The sequence below is a fragment of the Excalfactoria chinensis genome, chromosome 2 (assembly GCF_039878825.1).
Source record: "Excalfactoria chinensis isolate bCotChi1 chromosome 2, bCotChi1.hap2, whole genome shotgun sequence".
Lineage (NCBI taxonomy): Eukaryota > Metazoa > Chordata > Aves > Galliformes > Phasianidae > Excalfactoria > Excalfactoria chinensis.
The window spans coordinates 46,486,047-46,501,331 of record NC_092826.1 but is presented as its reverse complement, the minus strand read 5'-3'; the positions used below and the strand labels follow the sequence as shown (position 1 = coordinate 46,501,331).

The 15,285-nt window shown below is 44.1% G+C and overlaps 1 protein-coding gene across 4 annotated transcripts in view; it reads left to right on the top strand.

Moving 5' to 3' along the window:
• Positions 1–13,199, top strand: part of DLGAP1 (DLG associated protein 1) — a 375,465-nt gene extending 362,266 nt beyond the window's left edge. For all 4 annotated transcript variants that reach the window (XM_072327378.1, XM_072327379.1, XM_072327380.1 and 1 more), the window contains 3 exons: positions 6,557–6,648; positions 8,961–9,113; positions 11,932–13,199. In XM_072327378.1, coding sequence (XP_072183479.1) covers positions 6,557–6,648; positions 8,961–9,113; positions 11,932–12,141 — 455 coding nt within the window. In that variant the 3' untranslated portion in view covers positions 12,142–13,199. The remainder of the gene's footprint in view (positions 1–6,556; positions 6,649–8,960; positions 9,114–11,931) is intronic.
• The last annotated feature ends 2,086 nt before the right edge of the window (positions 13,200–15,285 follow it).

Sequence of the window (15,285 nt, the reverse complement as noted above, 5' to 3'; positions counted from 1 at the left end):
TAGAAATGGATAAACTGTTTCTGTTGAAACTTTCCATTTAGCTCAGTGTAAGAAATGACCGCAGAGATTTAATCAGTTGCACAGTGCTGTAAGTAACTGGAAATTGACTAATAATGGAAAATATGAGATAACCTTAGCATTTACATTAGCGCGTACATTCAAGTTTTCTATTTCTACAAGATTTCTATTATATAATTGATTAGCTCTTTCCTCTGAGGGGAAAATACGGAAGGATTAACCTTCAAAGCATATCCAGATTCCCCAAGTTTTAGGGTATTTGAATCTCATTTATAATTTATATCATCAACACATTCAAAATGTCACTGAGCATGTATCAGAATACAAAGGTTTCAATTTGTTAGTACACATGAAATAAAGCAAAAAAAAATAAGGTATACATTGAAAACGATGTGTGAGCGCATCATAAATAGGTAATATCAAACATTTGTAAGTCTGAGTCACAAAAACCCACTCGCTTTCTGTTTGCCACAACAACCAGCATGAAAATCGATATGTATTTGATTTGTTCACCAAAGCAGCCACTCACCTTAAAGAAAGGATGTGTGAATTTTGTGGAGCTGATGCATGTAGATCTTGTACATCTGTTTGCAGAACTTGTACATCTGTATGCAGAATTTTCTCTCCCTGATATATGATAGTTTGGAAGGCTCTTCTTTTAGATATTGGTGGGAGAGAAGCCAGCTGTGGGGGAGACAGGTGAAGCTGGGCTAGTTGTCCCCAGCACTCCTCATAGCATACATGGCATGTGTCCTGTGGGTGTGTGTCATGGTGTGTGTCATGTGGGTTATTTCTCCTTTGGATTTTTCAAGCCAGCTCTTCTCATGAAAGCAGGGGGAGAGGGGTCATCAAGGCTCTGATGCCACCAGCCACTTGGGAACAGGGCAGCTGCCTCCAGCAAGGGTTCAGCATGTCCTTCTCTACCTGGTGCCAAGGGAAAGTGTATGGCAGGGACACGCTGCCCACTCACACGAACAAAAACTCACTTGTTCCAAAGCCAGTCCCAAATTATGGCATTTTATACACCTATGAGCTTTGAAGAGAGGGAGAAGACAGAAGTACGTGGTTTGGTTTTGCTGAAAAAAGAAATGCAAGCAGAACAAGGAGTGCATCCTTTGTTCCAACCTGACACCAGCAGAGTGTGTTTGGCCAGATAACCAAGTAATGAGAGCATGCGATGAGTGAGTCTCCCTGGACGCAGCGGCAGCTGACAGAGGGCTCGCTCCCCTAGCACTGCCCATAAAGCAATTCCGTTGCCCGCAGACAATGCAGCCCTTGTGCAAAACAGCTGCCAGGGACCAGCCCACTGCAGCCTGCCAGGAGCGGGTGTGCTGCAGGGGGTCGTGGGCACTATTACTCTGGAGGGGAACCCATCAGTGGGCCCCGTGCTCCAAGCCTAGAACAGAGTGTGCTGCTGTGCATGGGAACAAGTGTTGGGGTGATGGCTGCGCAGTGAAATGCCTATATGGAATGGACGATGGCTCCCCCTGTGCAGTAATTATTTATTGGCTGGTATGTTCTGGTCTTATCTGAAATCATTTTCTGATAAAACTGTAACATGCGTAACAGGCAGATGAATTGCACTCACACTTCAGGCTGGGGTACCTGATAAGGCTTCTCCATGTTTTATTGGCATGGGGGTGTTAGCTACCAGCCCTATATCTTTCCTTAAAATAAGTTGATAATAAAAGAGCTATTTGTCACGTGAGGCAAAACATGCTGTAAGAACAGACTGAAGCTTTGGATCAGCCCCATGGCTCACTTTGCTTTTCACTGGATTATTGCTGCTGTGTTTGACTCATGCGGGTGTTTGTAGCTGGAAGAGCCACAGGACTGCACTCCACACAGTGTCAGATGCTTCCCATCTGGGCTGTAATGCAACTCCTGCTCTGAGACATCCATTGAGAGCAGACATCCGGGCCTGGTGCTCCACAAGGCTGTGCAGAATGGCAACAGTGGCAAGGAAAGTCAGGCAAATGATGTACCAGTTAAAACGGGAAACCAGGGCTCTGACCAGATGTGTTGCTAGCTGCCTGGTGTGTAGGTTGTTATTATCTGGGCTGATCTGCCAACAAAGACTGACCCCAAATCTATTAAAGCCTCCAGACTGGTGTCTCTGCAAATTCAGCCAGTATTGGCAAATGAAGCTGTTTGGGCGCTTTCTGCCAACCCGCAGGCCCTGGCTATGCACCTTTAGCCCCATCCACTCCCACCTTCGTTACTTCCTGGAAGGGCCTTCTCCACACACGAGTGTTTGTGCGAGGAAAATATCTTTGAGCTGGCAGCCCTGCTGGCTGGTGGGGGAAAAAAAAAGAGAGAAATCTACAGTGAAAGAAGTTAGGGGGAAAGATGTGCATGACAGGAGTGTGAGAGTAAAAGCCAAGCCAGAGAATACACGGAAATTGCTGTACTCCCAGTGAATAGCATTTACTCATGCAGACTACCCTATTAATTTAAATGAGATCACTGCTATAAGTAAATATGGCTCTAAGCAAAGCCTGTCTGCTCCGAAGTTTGCTCCATGGCTATTTTCTCCTTAATAGCTCAGCTTAAAACCTGAGCAATAGCTTTAACTTTGAATTTCCTGGCTTTTGTCATGCTTGGCGTTATTTAAATGTAGATCTGTCAGGATGAATAGGCTAAGACACTGGCCCATCCTTGCTTGGGAATGGGTCCTGACAGCTCTATGGTAGGATTGCTTCATATGCACAGTGCGCAGCTGACATCTGCAAGGCAAATGTCCTCCCAGGCGCCTGCCACTCTCTCTGTTCCTGCCCCTGGCACATCTGTACTCTCTGCTGCCTGCCATCCAGGTGCTGGTACATCTTGGTTCCTTGATACTTGCCAGCCAGGTGTTGGCACATTGGGCTGTTTGCTCCTGCCAGCTGAGTGTTGGCGCATCTCAGCTCCTTGCTGCCTACTGGCAAAGCGTTGGCACATTGGGCCATCTTCTAGCCACAGCCCAAAGCACTTCCTTTATCACTCTGGAACACGTTAGCAAAGATGAAATGCTACCAGTTGGTGTGCTAAGACCCAATAATGCAGCTGCTCCTCAAAACTCCCCTGCATTATCTGTTATGGCTTATCACATCGGTCTGATAGTTTTTTCTTGTTTTCTTGCAGTTTGTCACCCTCATTACATACAATCTCCTCCCAGGATGAGGAGGGTGACAATACCACCACTTATTTGCTTATGGTTAAAATCATTTTACTGTTGTTTCATTTCTTTTCCCACAAAGAGCTGGGAAGGTACCTTCAGCTACAGCCTACCCCCAAATGGGTCCTATCCCATTTTTAGAACTAAGAGAAGTAATCACATGTTGCTTGAACAGCACATCGTCCAAGTTTATACTTCATTATGCTTTCAAAGAGCAACAGGTGAGGGGGCTGAGAGATATCAGGAAATTCCCTGGCATGTGTCTATCCCAGAATCACATTCTGAGATCCCTGATCTGAAATAACAGTGGTGAGGAGACTGAACTGTGTTAAAACAGCCATAGCAAAGTAGCAAAGCTGTTCTTACGGAACAGATATATCTCCCTATTTCTTAAGAAGTTGCTACAGGAGATAACTGGATTTACATGGAAGGGAAGTCGAAGCAAAAAAAAAGAAAAGCAACAGACAGGCAAACAAAAACACTGCAGTACACGCTTCTCCCCCCAGGGATGGGGTGACAACAAAGCATATGATGGATGTTAATAACATTGCTTAATGCATTACTGGAAGGCATTCAGATCCGACAGTGCTGAGTGTGCTGTATAACCCTGCATAGAATAGAAAGCAGGCATGAATAACATTATATATGTGTTTATCTCCGTTATGATTGCATCTTAATGGGTTGGTATGCTTTGTTGTTACTTGGTTTTGTCTATTTTGTTTGTATCGCATTAGCTGAAAACATCAATTTGAATGTTTATATGTTTTTGTCCTGTACCCCTTGCTTTCTCTGGTTCTTTCCTAATACATAGTCTGTGATTCTGTGATATTACCTATCTTTGCAATTCTATTTACTTTTTTTCAGGATATGGCTGTAATTATTTTCTGCAAAGAAAGTGTCAGGGCTGTTCTCACTCTGTTATTTTGCTACACTTTAGTCCTTCTCTTTGGTGCTGGAGGCTTTGACTGAGTAAAAGAAACGGGCACCCTGCCCCGAAACACTAAAAGCAACACGAGTTTGGAAGCCGAGCTGAGGCTTTGATAATGCTTTGCACCTTGTGGAGAGACTCCTTCCTTTCAGTCTTTTGCGTGCTTTGTCTTTTTTTTTTTCTTCCCCTAACTCCCGTGACCGAGTTGGTTGTTGACTGGTTGCACATTAACAGACTGCTTGCTCTGGAGGGGCGAGGAATCAGTGACACTTGACTAGATACAGCCGCCGCCACAGCAGAAGTGGCAACAATAGGGAACAGCATCAGCATGCATCCCACAGTCAGCTGGGATGATGGGTTTTCGGCAAACAGCCAGTCGCTAGGCAGCCAACGACAAGGGCTTCCTTCTCCCTCTGCTGAGATCTCTGAATATTAAGCTCTTCTTCCCCAGAGAAAGGAGCCGGCAAGGTGTGTTTATATATCCATCGCTGCTTGGGACGTGACTGCCACTCAGTTAGCACAGGCATCCAGAAGCAGCCCATCCCATCTGCTTTCTCCTCCCAAGAAGCCCAGAGATCATTTTTTCTCCCTTGCTCAAGTCCTGGGAAGCATCAGAGTGGCCGAGCTCCAGATGAGGCAGCTGTTCCCAAATATACTCAGTGGGAAGAGTTTTCATAACAATGGGAACCACATGAAAGCTAGCAGAGAAGCTCCTCCCACTATTGAAGAGCCCTTTCAGTTGAGTGGTTTGCATATTGGGTTGCATAAATGACTAGACACACCAAGGGGTCCATTTTCAGCACTGTGCGCATGGAATTAGACACGCAAGCCTTGCTAACAATAATGAGAGTTGTGTGCAAAACTCCCTGCGCAATATGCTGAAAATATTCTGCTCGGTGGATCTTCCAGCTCATGGCGATTTCCTGGCAACTCAGAGCAGAGTTCTGGGAACAAAATGAAAGTCTGGGCTCTGTGTGTGTTCACAGAGCCCTGTCCTTTAGTCCTCTAAAAGATATGAAAGGAATCTCTCCCCCACTTCTTTCTTTCCTTTTTATGTCTAGAGTAGAAACGAACTCCACACCCCACTTTTCTTTAAGGGTGGAGCTTTAAGGCTGCCGTTGCACTACTGTGCATCTGGTTGGGGTTGGCGGTGGGTGTTGATGCCAGCTTGCCAGCGTGTGATCCACAGGTGAATCCCTTGGAGACGCCTTTCTCTTAGCAAGCATTGCACGGCCGCATTCTGATCGCTCTCTGTAAACATGTGCTGCTGCTGCTTGTAGGACTGTTACTCCAAACAAATTGTTAGAAGGGTTCGGTCAAAGTAGGCCAAAGTTGCCCCACCACCACTCCCCTAACCCCACCTCCACTCCACCCCTCCCCTTTTTTTTCCTCTTCTTTTTTTCTTTGTGGTGAGTCGAAACATTTAGCAGTACTTTCCCAGTGGAGCTCTGCCAACTCTGCATTTGGTTTTGCACACAAGTGACTGTGCAAAAGGAACTGTGCAGAGCTGAGGAACAGTATATATCTTATGTTTATGCTAGCGGTTCACCTTCCCTGAGCAGTCTGCTCTGTTTCTCTGTCTCCTGCCCCTCCCTCACCACTGGAAAATTGTCTTGGAGAAGCTGCTCTGGTTAAGTGATGCCTGGGACAGCAAATGTCTACTGAGTAGAATTGATGGTGAAAATGGTTGTTGTTCATGGTTTTCACTAATGAGGTGGTAATTATTTTTTGATTACACAGCATTAATTTTTAAATCACTCCTTAAACAAAGAGTTTAGGGATAATAAATTGTTTCAGCTGGGAGGAAAACACCTGCCTTCAGTGCAGAGCAGCCCAGGACAGTTCTGCATTCAAAGGCAGAAGCCACTTCCAATACTGCTCATGAAAACAAAAAACCTCAGAGGGTATGGATGAGATTCATCAGCGTGCTCTACAATTCCCAATCCCTCTCTGGGATTCCAACTGAGCAGCCCTCAGTTAAACCTGAAAACAAGGCATCGCTAGCTGCGTGAGATGGTAGAGATGCTGCAGTGATTTCTCTGGCCTTGTACTCAATGTCAGCTTTGGAAAGCTATGTGCCATTGTGCAGGAAGCTGGGTTTGTGGTCACAACTTGCGTTGCTCAGAGGTGTAATTTTTTGTGTGTGCTTTCCATACGGGGTGCAAAAGATGGTGTCATGAAAGTGCTCAGTGTTAGGAGTTGCATTGTTGCAGAATGAGAGGCAGCTGTAGCAACAGATTAACATTTTACCAACGTGTGCTGCCCTGAGAAACCTTGCAGCCCGCCTTGGCCTGATGCAGATCTGTCCTCAGCTTCTTCAGCTTCCCCATAACCTGTGTTGGAAAACCAGTGCTGCCTCCTGTGTGGTTTTACCTCTTGTTTTGTAGGCTTTTGGTTGCCTGCAGCAAGGAGAGCATTATGACTTACATGACTTACACTTCTTTTTCTCTTAGTTCTAGGGAAAATCCGAACTGCAGTGGGCAGTGCCCAGCTCCTAATGGCCCAGAAATTTTACCAGTTCAGAGAACTTTGTGAAGAAAACCTGGTATGTAACTTTTCTGATAAACACCGTTGTGTTTCTCTTACTAACTGAAGAGCTGCCCCCATGAACAATATTACCTAGAGTAGACCATTGTCTGACCAGCAACTTTTGCCAGTAGAGTCCTTGTTATGAACTTGGGAGTAAGTCTGTCTGAACTGGTGATGTTGGTGGGAGTTTTGCTAATAGTTCAAGATCCCGAAAATAAAGAAGGGGGAAAAGCTCTTGGTGTGACATCACTGAAGTTCTGTCCATCCTTTCATCTCTGAGTTCAGTTTGTATGGGCACAGAAATAGGTGGGTGCCTTCTCAGGGTATTCAAAGGTAGACCAGAGGTCTCATGAGTGGGGTTCTCCCACACAATACCAAAGCCACCTCCATTCAGCAAGACAGTAAGAGCAGGAAATCGGACCCTGAATGCTGGTGCCTTGTGTTTCAATGCCTGAACAGCAAAGGGGCAGAGAGGCAAAGAGACAGTATGTTATAATCATGATTACTGTATATAATTTGTGTATGCTACTACTATCAATATTTGCTATTTTTATGCTTTTAGTAGTGGTAGCATCAAAATGATATTCATTATGATAAATGGAAATATATTTCATATTATGTATCTAAAACAGCATTCTCTAAAATGCCAGTGCTTACAAAAAAAAAGTCAGACCTTTAAGTTAACAGTCCATCCTTGCACATTACGTACATTTAACTCCCAATTTTGACCTGAATTCCTAGAAGCCCAAAAAGCACGGTGTAATATTCTGTTATATTCGGTCATCACAGGGCAGGGAAGGCACACCCTGGGGCACTCACCACAGTGACCACTTTCTACTCCACTTAATACACCCCTGAAAATCCAGATCCAAACCAAAATCTGCCTGCAGTAGGCAAACGCAACAGAAATCATTTCTGTCTGAATGAGCCTTCCAGTTCTTAGTAGAAAACTTGAAAAAGCTATCAGGTCATGCATCATTGTAAATAAAATCCTACAACTGGGCAACATGCCGATGTTGAGCACTAAAAAATCAGGAATGCGTGTATAATCTCTGTTCTCTTTAAATCCCTGCTCTCTTTATGAATCTGAAAATAAATGCTTTATTTTGTTGCTTTTGTGGTATAACCATTCAATAAAATCAACGTTGAGGTGAAAAACAGAAATAGTTGGAAATAGCCTAAGAAAGTCAACTGACTGTTGGGTTTGTTGTTCTTGAGACAAAGGAGAAGAGTTAAGCTAAGCACAGAGTAATATTTGAGACATACAAAACAACATGCAGAGCCTTATAATAGCTTATTTTTGCATTTATACAATTTGTGTATACTCTGAGCACATGCAAAACTTCCAGAGCTAGGCCACAACAAAGGGACACAGGACAGAAGTGGACTACTGGTTAAGCTGTTCTAGGGATGCTGATGGCCCCAGTGTGTCCTTCTGAGCATACTCTGAGGTTGGATGATCCTTGTGGATCTCTTCCAGTTTGGAATATTCTATGATTCTATGATGAAGTGAACTGAGTTTGCACACGCCAAGCAGAACTACTCATGTCACCCAGCCTCACTGCACTGAGTTTCATTGAGAGATCACCTTGCGCATGTAGGACAAGCCTACATGCTTGAGGTCCATGAGTTTGAAAGTGAGGGTGAGCTGCATCTGCTTGAAAGCCCTCAGTCTGACATGATGCTGCTGATGTATTTGATAGGCACCTGGCTTTCCAGCTTCTCTGGGTCCTGAGACAGCTGTGGGTCAGCACATGTTTCTCTTCCCAAAAACATGCCTGAAAAGATGGGATTACTGTAAGCAAACTATAGACATTACTTTCATAAATATATATATATATATATATATAATATATATACACAAAACTGGCCTTAAGTGTCTGACAGGTAACTTTACTTGAAATTGTATAACTTTGTAGCTCTGAGATTCAGAGTATGGAGAAAGTGCTCATTCACTTGTTTGTCACTGTCTGCACACACAGCAACTGTACGCTTGCACAGGCATCAGCCATCCTACAAGCATAAATATTGCAGAGAACCCATCCTCATTATGGCAAAGAGGAAGGCTGGCAATTAAATCAACTGTGTTCAAGTTGCCACCTTTGAACCCACTGGTGCTGCCTGGGACCTGTGGGGGCACAGTGTCTCAGTGCTGCCCCATCCCCTTGCCAGAGGTCTCTGTTCATTTCTCTCTTCGTGTCTCCCTGATGGTTTGGATCTGCTGAAACTGCTTTGCTAGCAAGATTCGTAATCATTTGCTCAAACGCTTTACATTAAGGGGTACTAAAGCCGAACTGTTGTTTTTCTTTTCTTTCCTCTGTTGTACAGAATCCTAATGCACATCCACGGCCAACCTCCCAGGATTTAGCAGGGTTTTGGGATATGCTGCAGTTATCCATAGAAAATATTAGTATGAAATTTGATGAACTTCATCAGTTAAAGGCCAATAATTGGAAACAGATGGATCCTCATGACAAGAAGGTAGAACATTGTAGATTTTGTATGCTTCATTTAAAACCCTGCACAAACACTGGACAAATTAAATAGGCCTCTGTGTTACAGCGTTGACGTTAAAAATGTGAAATGAAGCTCATATCAAATTAATTTCATTGTAATAACAATGTTTACATAATAATCATCTGGGATATTATCTGTAATATGTTTCAGGCATATTTTTAAACCAAATCTGTCTTTGTGAATCGGATAATGGGAATGTAGTACTTTGTTAAGTTTTACATTTAATCATACTAGACGATCAATCGTTGGAAGCAACTGCCTTATATATTGATTCTTAAAATTAAATAAATCACATTTACGGTTCACATTATTGCATATAGCAAGAGTTCTAGGTTGTGTTACTGAAAAAAAAAGAGGGGAGCGCTGACTTGATAACCGTATTACAAACAGAGTGATACCAAAAATATGCCTTCCAAAATACCACATGAAAGAACTCCTGCATCTTTTGTTGTTGTTGTTACTCATTTGTTGTTTCTCTTTTGTTGTTGTATTTTGTTTTGTGGGGGCTTTTTTGCTTTTTTTTGCTTTTTTTTATTATTTTTTTTAATGGGGTGATTTCATAAATGGGTCTGCTTTGCTGGTAGTGCTGTTTACTCAAGAGAGCATAAAAATCATCTCCAGTGTTGGGCTTCTTAAAAAACGTAGTAGTCTTCTGTCACCATGAAAAAACTACCACATCTCCCAGTGTGAGTCACTTTTCACTTTTCACTCTCATTTGGCTCCATCGCCTTATTTTTCTCCTCACTAACCACGTCAAGACAAACGGCACTGGGGTAAGCCAAAATACACAAATGTTTCAGCCAATACTTAAAAGGCAGACCCGTTCCTAGAGGAACCATGGGTCCCATGCCCTGTCATGCTTCTGTAGGTATGTAATATGATGACTGAATCTCCATTAGACTGACTGTGACCAGACTGATACCAATGAGTAGAGCAAGGAGGTAGGAACACCAGAAGGAGGGGAACGTGACGTACAGGTACTGTGGTTCTGCTGGGTGTCCAGGCTCCCCATACTCATTGTCAGCTCATTTCTGATGGCATTTTCTTTTGGGCAGATAATAACGATACTGAATCCCATTAATCTTGAAGCAGGAAGTTTGCAAAGGTAACGTTGGTAGCACTCTCCCTCCTCCGGTCAAGACTAAATACTCATTCATTCCTGACTTAGGAATGCCATGCTCACACCATTTGTGGGAATGTGTTTTTCTAGGCCAAGGTACCGAAGGCAAGTCATTTTCTTATCTTTTTTTATTTTTTTTTTTTTTTATTATTATTTTTTTTTTTGTGTGTGTGTGTGTCTTTTCAGTATCTGCCAGAAAGGAAGTTAAAAATGTCAAACATGCCAATGTATGATCTTTCATTAGCTTATCTAGTCAAGTGGGTAGGCCAAGCGTTTTTAATTGCGCAGTAAGAAACGAGAGCTTTCCTTACAAAAAGAAAATGTGCTTTTTGTTCGCTTCTGAAAACCATTTCAAGGAGTTTCTAACAAAAAGAATATAATGGGTTAAAGGAAGTTGTGTTGAATAAATGGACCTACGGTAAGCAGGTAGAGATGTTGCTCTTTAAATAATTACACTGTGTCCCTGGTTCAATTGGCATTTGTCTATGATTTTAAATGAAAGAGATCATCATCTCCTTTCTTAAGTAGTTAAAAAAAAAAAAAAAGAAAAAAAGAAAAAGAAAAAAAAAAAGAAGAAGAAGAAGAAAGGACTTTCTGTGGAATTGATATTTGCAGTTGCCTTTGGCCTTTGCCACTGGTCCCTTTTAAAGCAGCACAGATTAATCCTTGGATGGAGAGAAAGAGCAAAGTATGAATAAGTGTAACTAAGCACCTTTATCTTTCGAGCCGTGGACGCTGTTGTGATCAGCATAAGAGAAAACGCAAGGGCAGAATGGGACCTTTGTAGTGTGATAAAATCCCTCCGCTCAGAGGCCGTGTTCACAGTTGGAAGGGGATGTAACTTAAAAGACAATCTAATTAACTTGACAAAGTCTTTGTGGCTGCCTGAAATTCAGACCTGAATACACTTTTCTTTTCCAGGAGAGATCCCGCTCTGATTTATTTTATTTTTTTGTATGCACGCACCAGGCTGTACATAATAGTCCTCCTTGTCACTCGCGTAGCTGGAGTTAGCCGCCACTGTGATGATTAATGCATGTTCTCTTCATGGCTTTTAATTTTTTTCCTACCAGTTCTTCAAGCTAGAGCTGACTATAGGATGGCACGTCTGTGTAGCAGGAGGCTGGGGTTGATGTGTTTGCACAGCCAGACTCAAAGAAGGGGGCGTGGGGGCAAGTTACTGAGCTATATGAAATATATGCCTGACTATATGTTAATGTTTTGGTTATTGTTCCGATGCACCAGCCGCAGGCAGCTAGTGGTTGGGATGCCGAGCCCAGCGCATCTCAGCGCTGCCACAGGCCCACCTTGTGCCACACGCGTGCCGTTTTTAAGGGCCGAGGTGACGCACACGTCCCGGCCCCGTCTGAGGACGGCCCTCAGCCGAGGTTGTTACCAGCCACAGGAGCCAGGCTGCCGGGGCCACACTGCCGAGAGCGGGATTTATTCCTCAGCCGCGTGAAGCGGTGCCAGTGGTACGAGGCCGCGCCTGAGATGCTCTCCTCTCTAGCTCAGTTTCTAGCCAGTTGACTGAAGACTAAAGTGCAGATAGGATCTAACAGACCATAGGTAAAATGTGTGTTCTAACTACTGACGCGTCCTAGTTTTTCCCGCCTTTCCCTGAGAAGCTCTATAATGCCATTAACCTTCTGCTTTGATCAGGAGAGAAGGGTCCCTCCTCCAGTGCCAAAGAAGCCATCGAAAGGTCAGGTGCCACTCATCCGGGAACGCTCTCTGGAGAGCTCGCAACGTCAGGAGGCCCGCAAGCGGCTGATGGCTGCCAAGCGCGCGGCGTCCGTCCGGCAGAACTCAGCCACCGAAAGCGCCGAGAGCATTGAGATATACATCCCCGAAGCCCAGACCAGGCTATGAAGGGATCCAACCAGGAGGACTCTCTCTGGCAAGACAAGTCTCCTGTACAATCTGCCCCTCTAGGCTCCTGCTCCAGGTCACCGCCACCAAGTACTTGTACCTCCTCCTCCCTCTGCTCCCCCCCTCTTCCCACCCTCTGTACGCAGTCCCGGTGACCCCGATGAATCCTACCACCGTGCCGTAGTTGTCGGTCCTCCGAGAGATGTCCTCTAACCACCCTTGCTTCCTGAAGGTTTGCCCATGTCACCATGATGCTTTGTCACATGTACTGATGCTGCCACCTCGCCTCATGTAAACAAGTACAATCCTTTTTCTGTTTGAAGTGAATAAACGCAGCGCTCGGATCCCCATGCACACGTGCACCTGTACAGTAGGCTCCATTTAACCCACCCACGACCTTTAGTCCATCTAAAGCTAGCCTGTTACCTAGTGTACAGCAATATCCAACTGCAGGGGATTTTGGAAATTTCAGTCACGCAGGGTGATCCTTTTGGACTCTGCTGTCTTCCTCATAAAAGATGAAAGGAGCTATGACTCAGATTCCCCTTTTTTTATTACTGGGGTTTTTTGTTTGTTTGTTTTTTTAAAGCAGATGGCGCACTTTATTCTAAACCTCCGAATCACACCTTCTCACCTGATTTTAAGGAGTCACCAAGGGGGGAGAGGTTGGGGTGGGAGCGGGGAGGAGGGTAGAAACACAGACCTGGGGAGTGAGAAATGAAAGCGTATCCCGCAGGTGGGATGGCAAGGGGTAGAAAGATCCCAAGGAAAGATGCCTGCACACTCACAGCTGCACAAACTGCCTCATTTTTATTTCATCAATCACTACTTAAACATTTCAATCAGCAGAAGATTGTAAATTCGATCTTCCAGGGAAATAATCTATTTTGAAAGGCAATAAAAGAGTGAAAAGGAAGGAAAAAAAAAAAAAAAAAAGAAGCAAGGACAGTTGAAGATAATTTAAAAGAAGGATTTTCTTGTCCAAGTATTAAGAATTTTTAAAATTGTACTGTATTGTCAATTCCTCTTGTATTGTACTGTATGGATTATATTGGTTAAAAAAAAAAAAAAAAAAAAAAAAAAAAAAAAGCTTGGTTTCATTGATGTCTTACTCTTGGTGGAACCTTCCGATCTCACACATACACACAGCCACACACCAACACCTGTCAGCCAGTTGTTGTACATGGAGCCTGCTGTGCTCTTCCAGGCGAGGCATTGCATTATCCACAGCACAGGTTGTATGCTACCGTGCAGACTGCTCCTCACCAGGCAGTGATAAGGTTCTAAAACAGTCTCCTCCTGATAGTATAAAGTACCCACCTGACCAAGAACAATAAAGTATTTTTTTCACAAGTTATGGGATCGATATGAACTTAATTTTGTTCCACGACAAGCCTTCTTTCCCCCGCTTCTGCCATTGTTTCACAGTCACAAAAAATATGCATCCCAAGTAGCCCATTAATACCGGGGGTAAATCATAGGCAATAGGGCCGGAGAGGAGCAAGGCTCTCAGCTTGGCCTCCCCCAGCCCAGGCTGGGGCTGCTCCTCCTGCATATTGGCGGTCAGGCGCTGGACACACCGCCCCAGGCAGGCCTTGTGCCAACAGCAGGAATGCCAGACTGACTGCACTCAGCACACTGTGCACATGTGTGGGTGGGTGGCTGGGTGCGACGCGTGCCTCCCTGGTTTCTACTGGGAACAGAGGGTTTGGCCAGTGCAACTGTGCCCAGGGTCCCAGGGGCAAAGTTCTCATGACCCCACTCCGGTCCCTGCAGTCTCTTTGCTTCCATGAGGGTACCCACAAAGGAAGGTGGTGGCTCTCCATTCCCGCTGGGGACAGGCCTAGGGACAGCTGCCCTGATGGTGCAACATGGTGTGCACGGTGGCCCCAGACCGGTTCGGGCTGCCTGCTCCCTTCTCTGTAACAGCTGGGCTGGCCTGACTAGGTCTCACCATAGGGCTGGCATCATTTTGCCATCTTGCACTTCAGAGCACTGAAAATTGTCATCGACAAGCAAAGCTCTTGCTAAAAGTATTCATTGAGGTCATGCCAGAAAGCTTCTTTTCCTACGACATCATAGCCAGGTGCTAATTTAATTTTACTGAAGAAAATAAGAGAGGTAATAGGTTCTGGCACCAGGTATTTTCACAAGAGCATACTAAAACCACTAGAGAATTTGCTACCTCTCAAAGCCATTGATATCTGAGCTATGTCTTTATAAACAGGGCACAACTACTTACTGCTGTGGTTTACAAGATAAGGGCTAATAATTTAATATATAAAAGACTTTTAACTAGAGTAATCGGAAATCCAGTGTAACCCTAGAGTGCTTTGTGTTATAGGAGCTTGGAAAGGCTTGACCCTCTCAGCATCCAAATAGCTGTGTGTGTTTGCTAGTTTTGAAACACCCCATCTGACTTTTAGCAGCAATGAAAGATCACCGTGTTTGCAGTACATAATAGTGCCAACTGCCGCTTTCAGCATATCGTCATGTTAAGTATTAATTCTTTGGAACTCATTTGTATCGAGGTATACAAAGCTGTATCCAGGTGAGAGTCTGCGTTCACAGCTGTGTTTCAGATTACTTCGTTTCGTGGATGATTTATGAAAGATGAGTTAAGATTTTGGTTGACAAGTGGCTACAGAAATTTCTATCTAGCAAGTGCCCCCCTTACAAAGCAGAAAAGGGAAGACTGTCCGATCTTGTACACTACAAATTATTGCCTTTGTATATCACAGAATATTTTCGTATGTATTCCAAATGGATCTATTCGTATGTGAATGCCTGTTAGCACGTTTGCCTCCAGGGAGAGAATTATAACGTTTGCTTTCTTTTATAGCAGAGTTTTAAGAATACGGCCAAGACCACTAAACATAGAAGATAATACTTCAACCCCTAGAATGCCACTAGTTAACCACTTGACTCATTTACTGACACGAATACACAACTAGTATATTTGCTGTATCACCTGTTTTAGTACGATTTGTAACTGCTTGTTTCAGTCTAACCTGCCCGGTGTATATTCAGAATTCCTATATGCTGTTTCACTTTGGTACCAACGTCTTTCTTTCGTTCCTTCTTTCTTTTTTCTTTTTGGCTTGGGGGTAATTTTAGGAAAGGTTGTTTTTGTCTCCTGCTTCT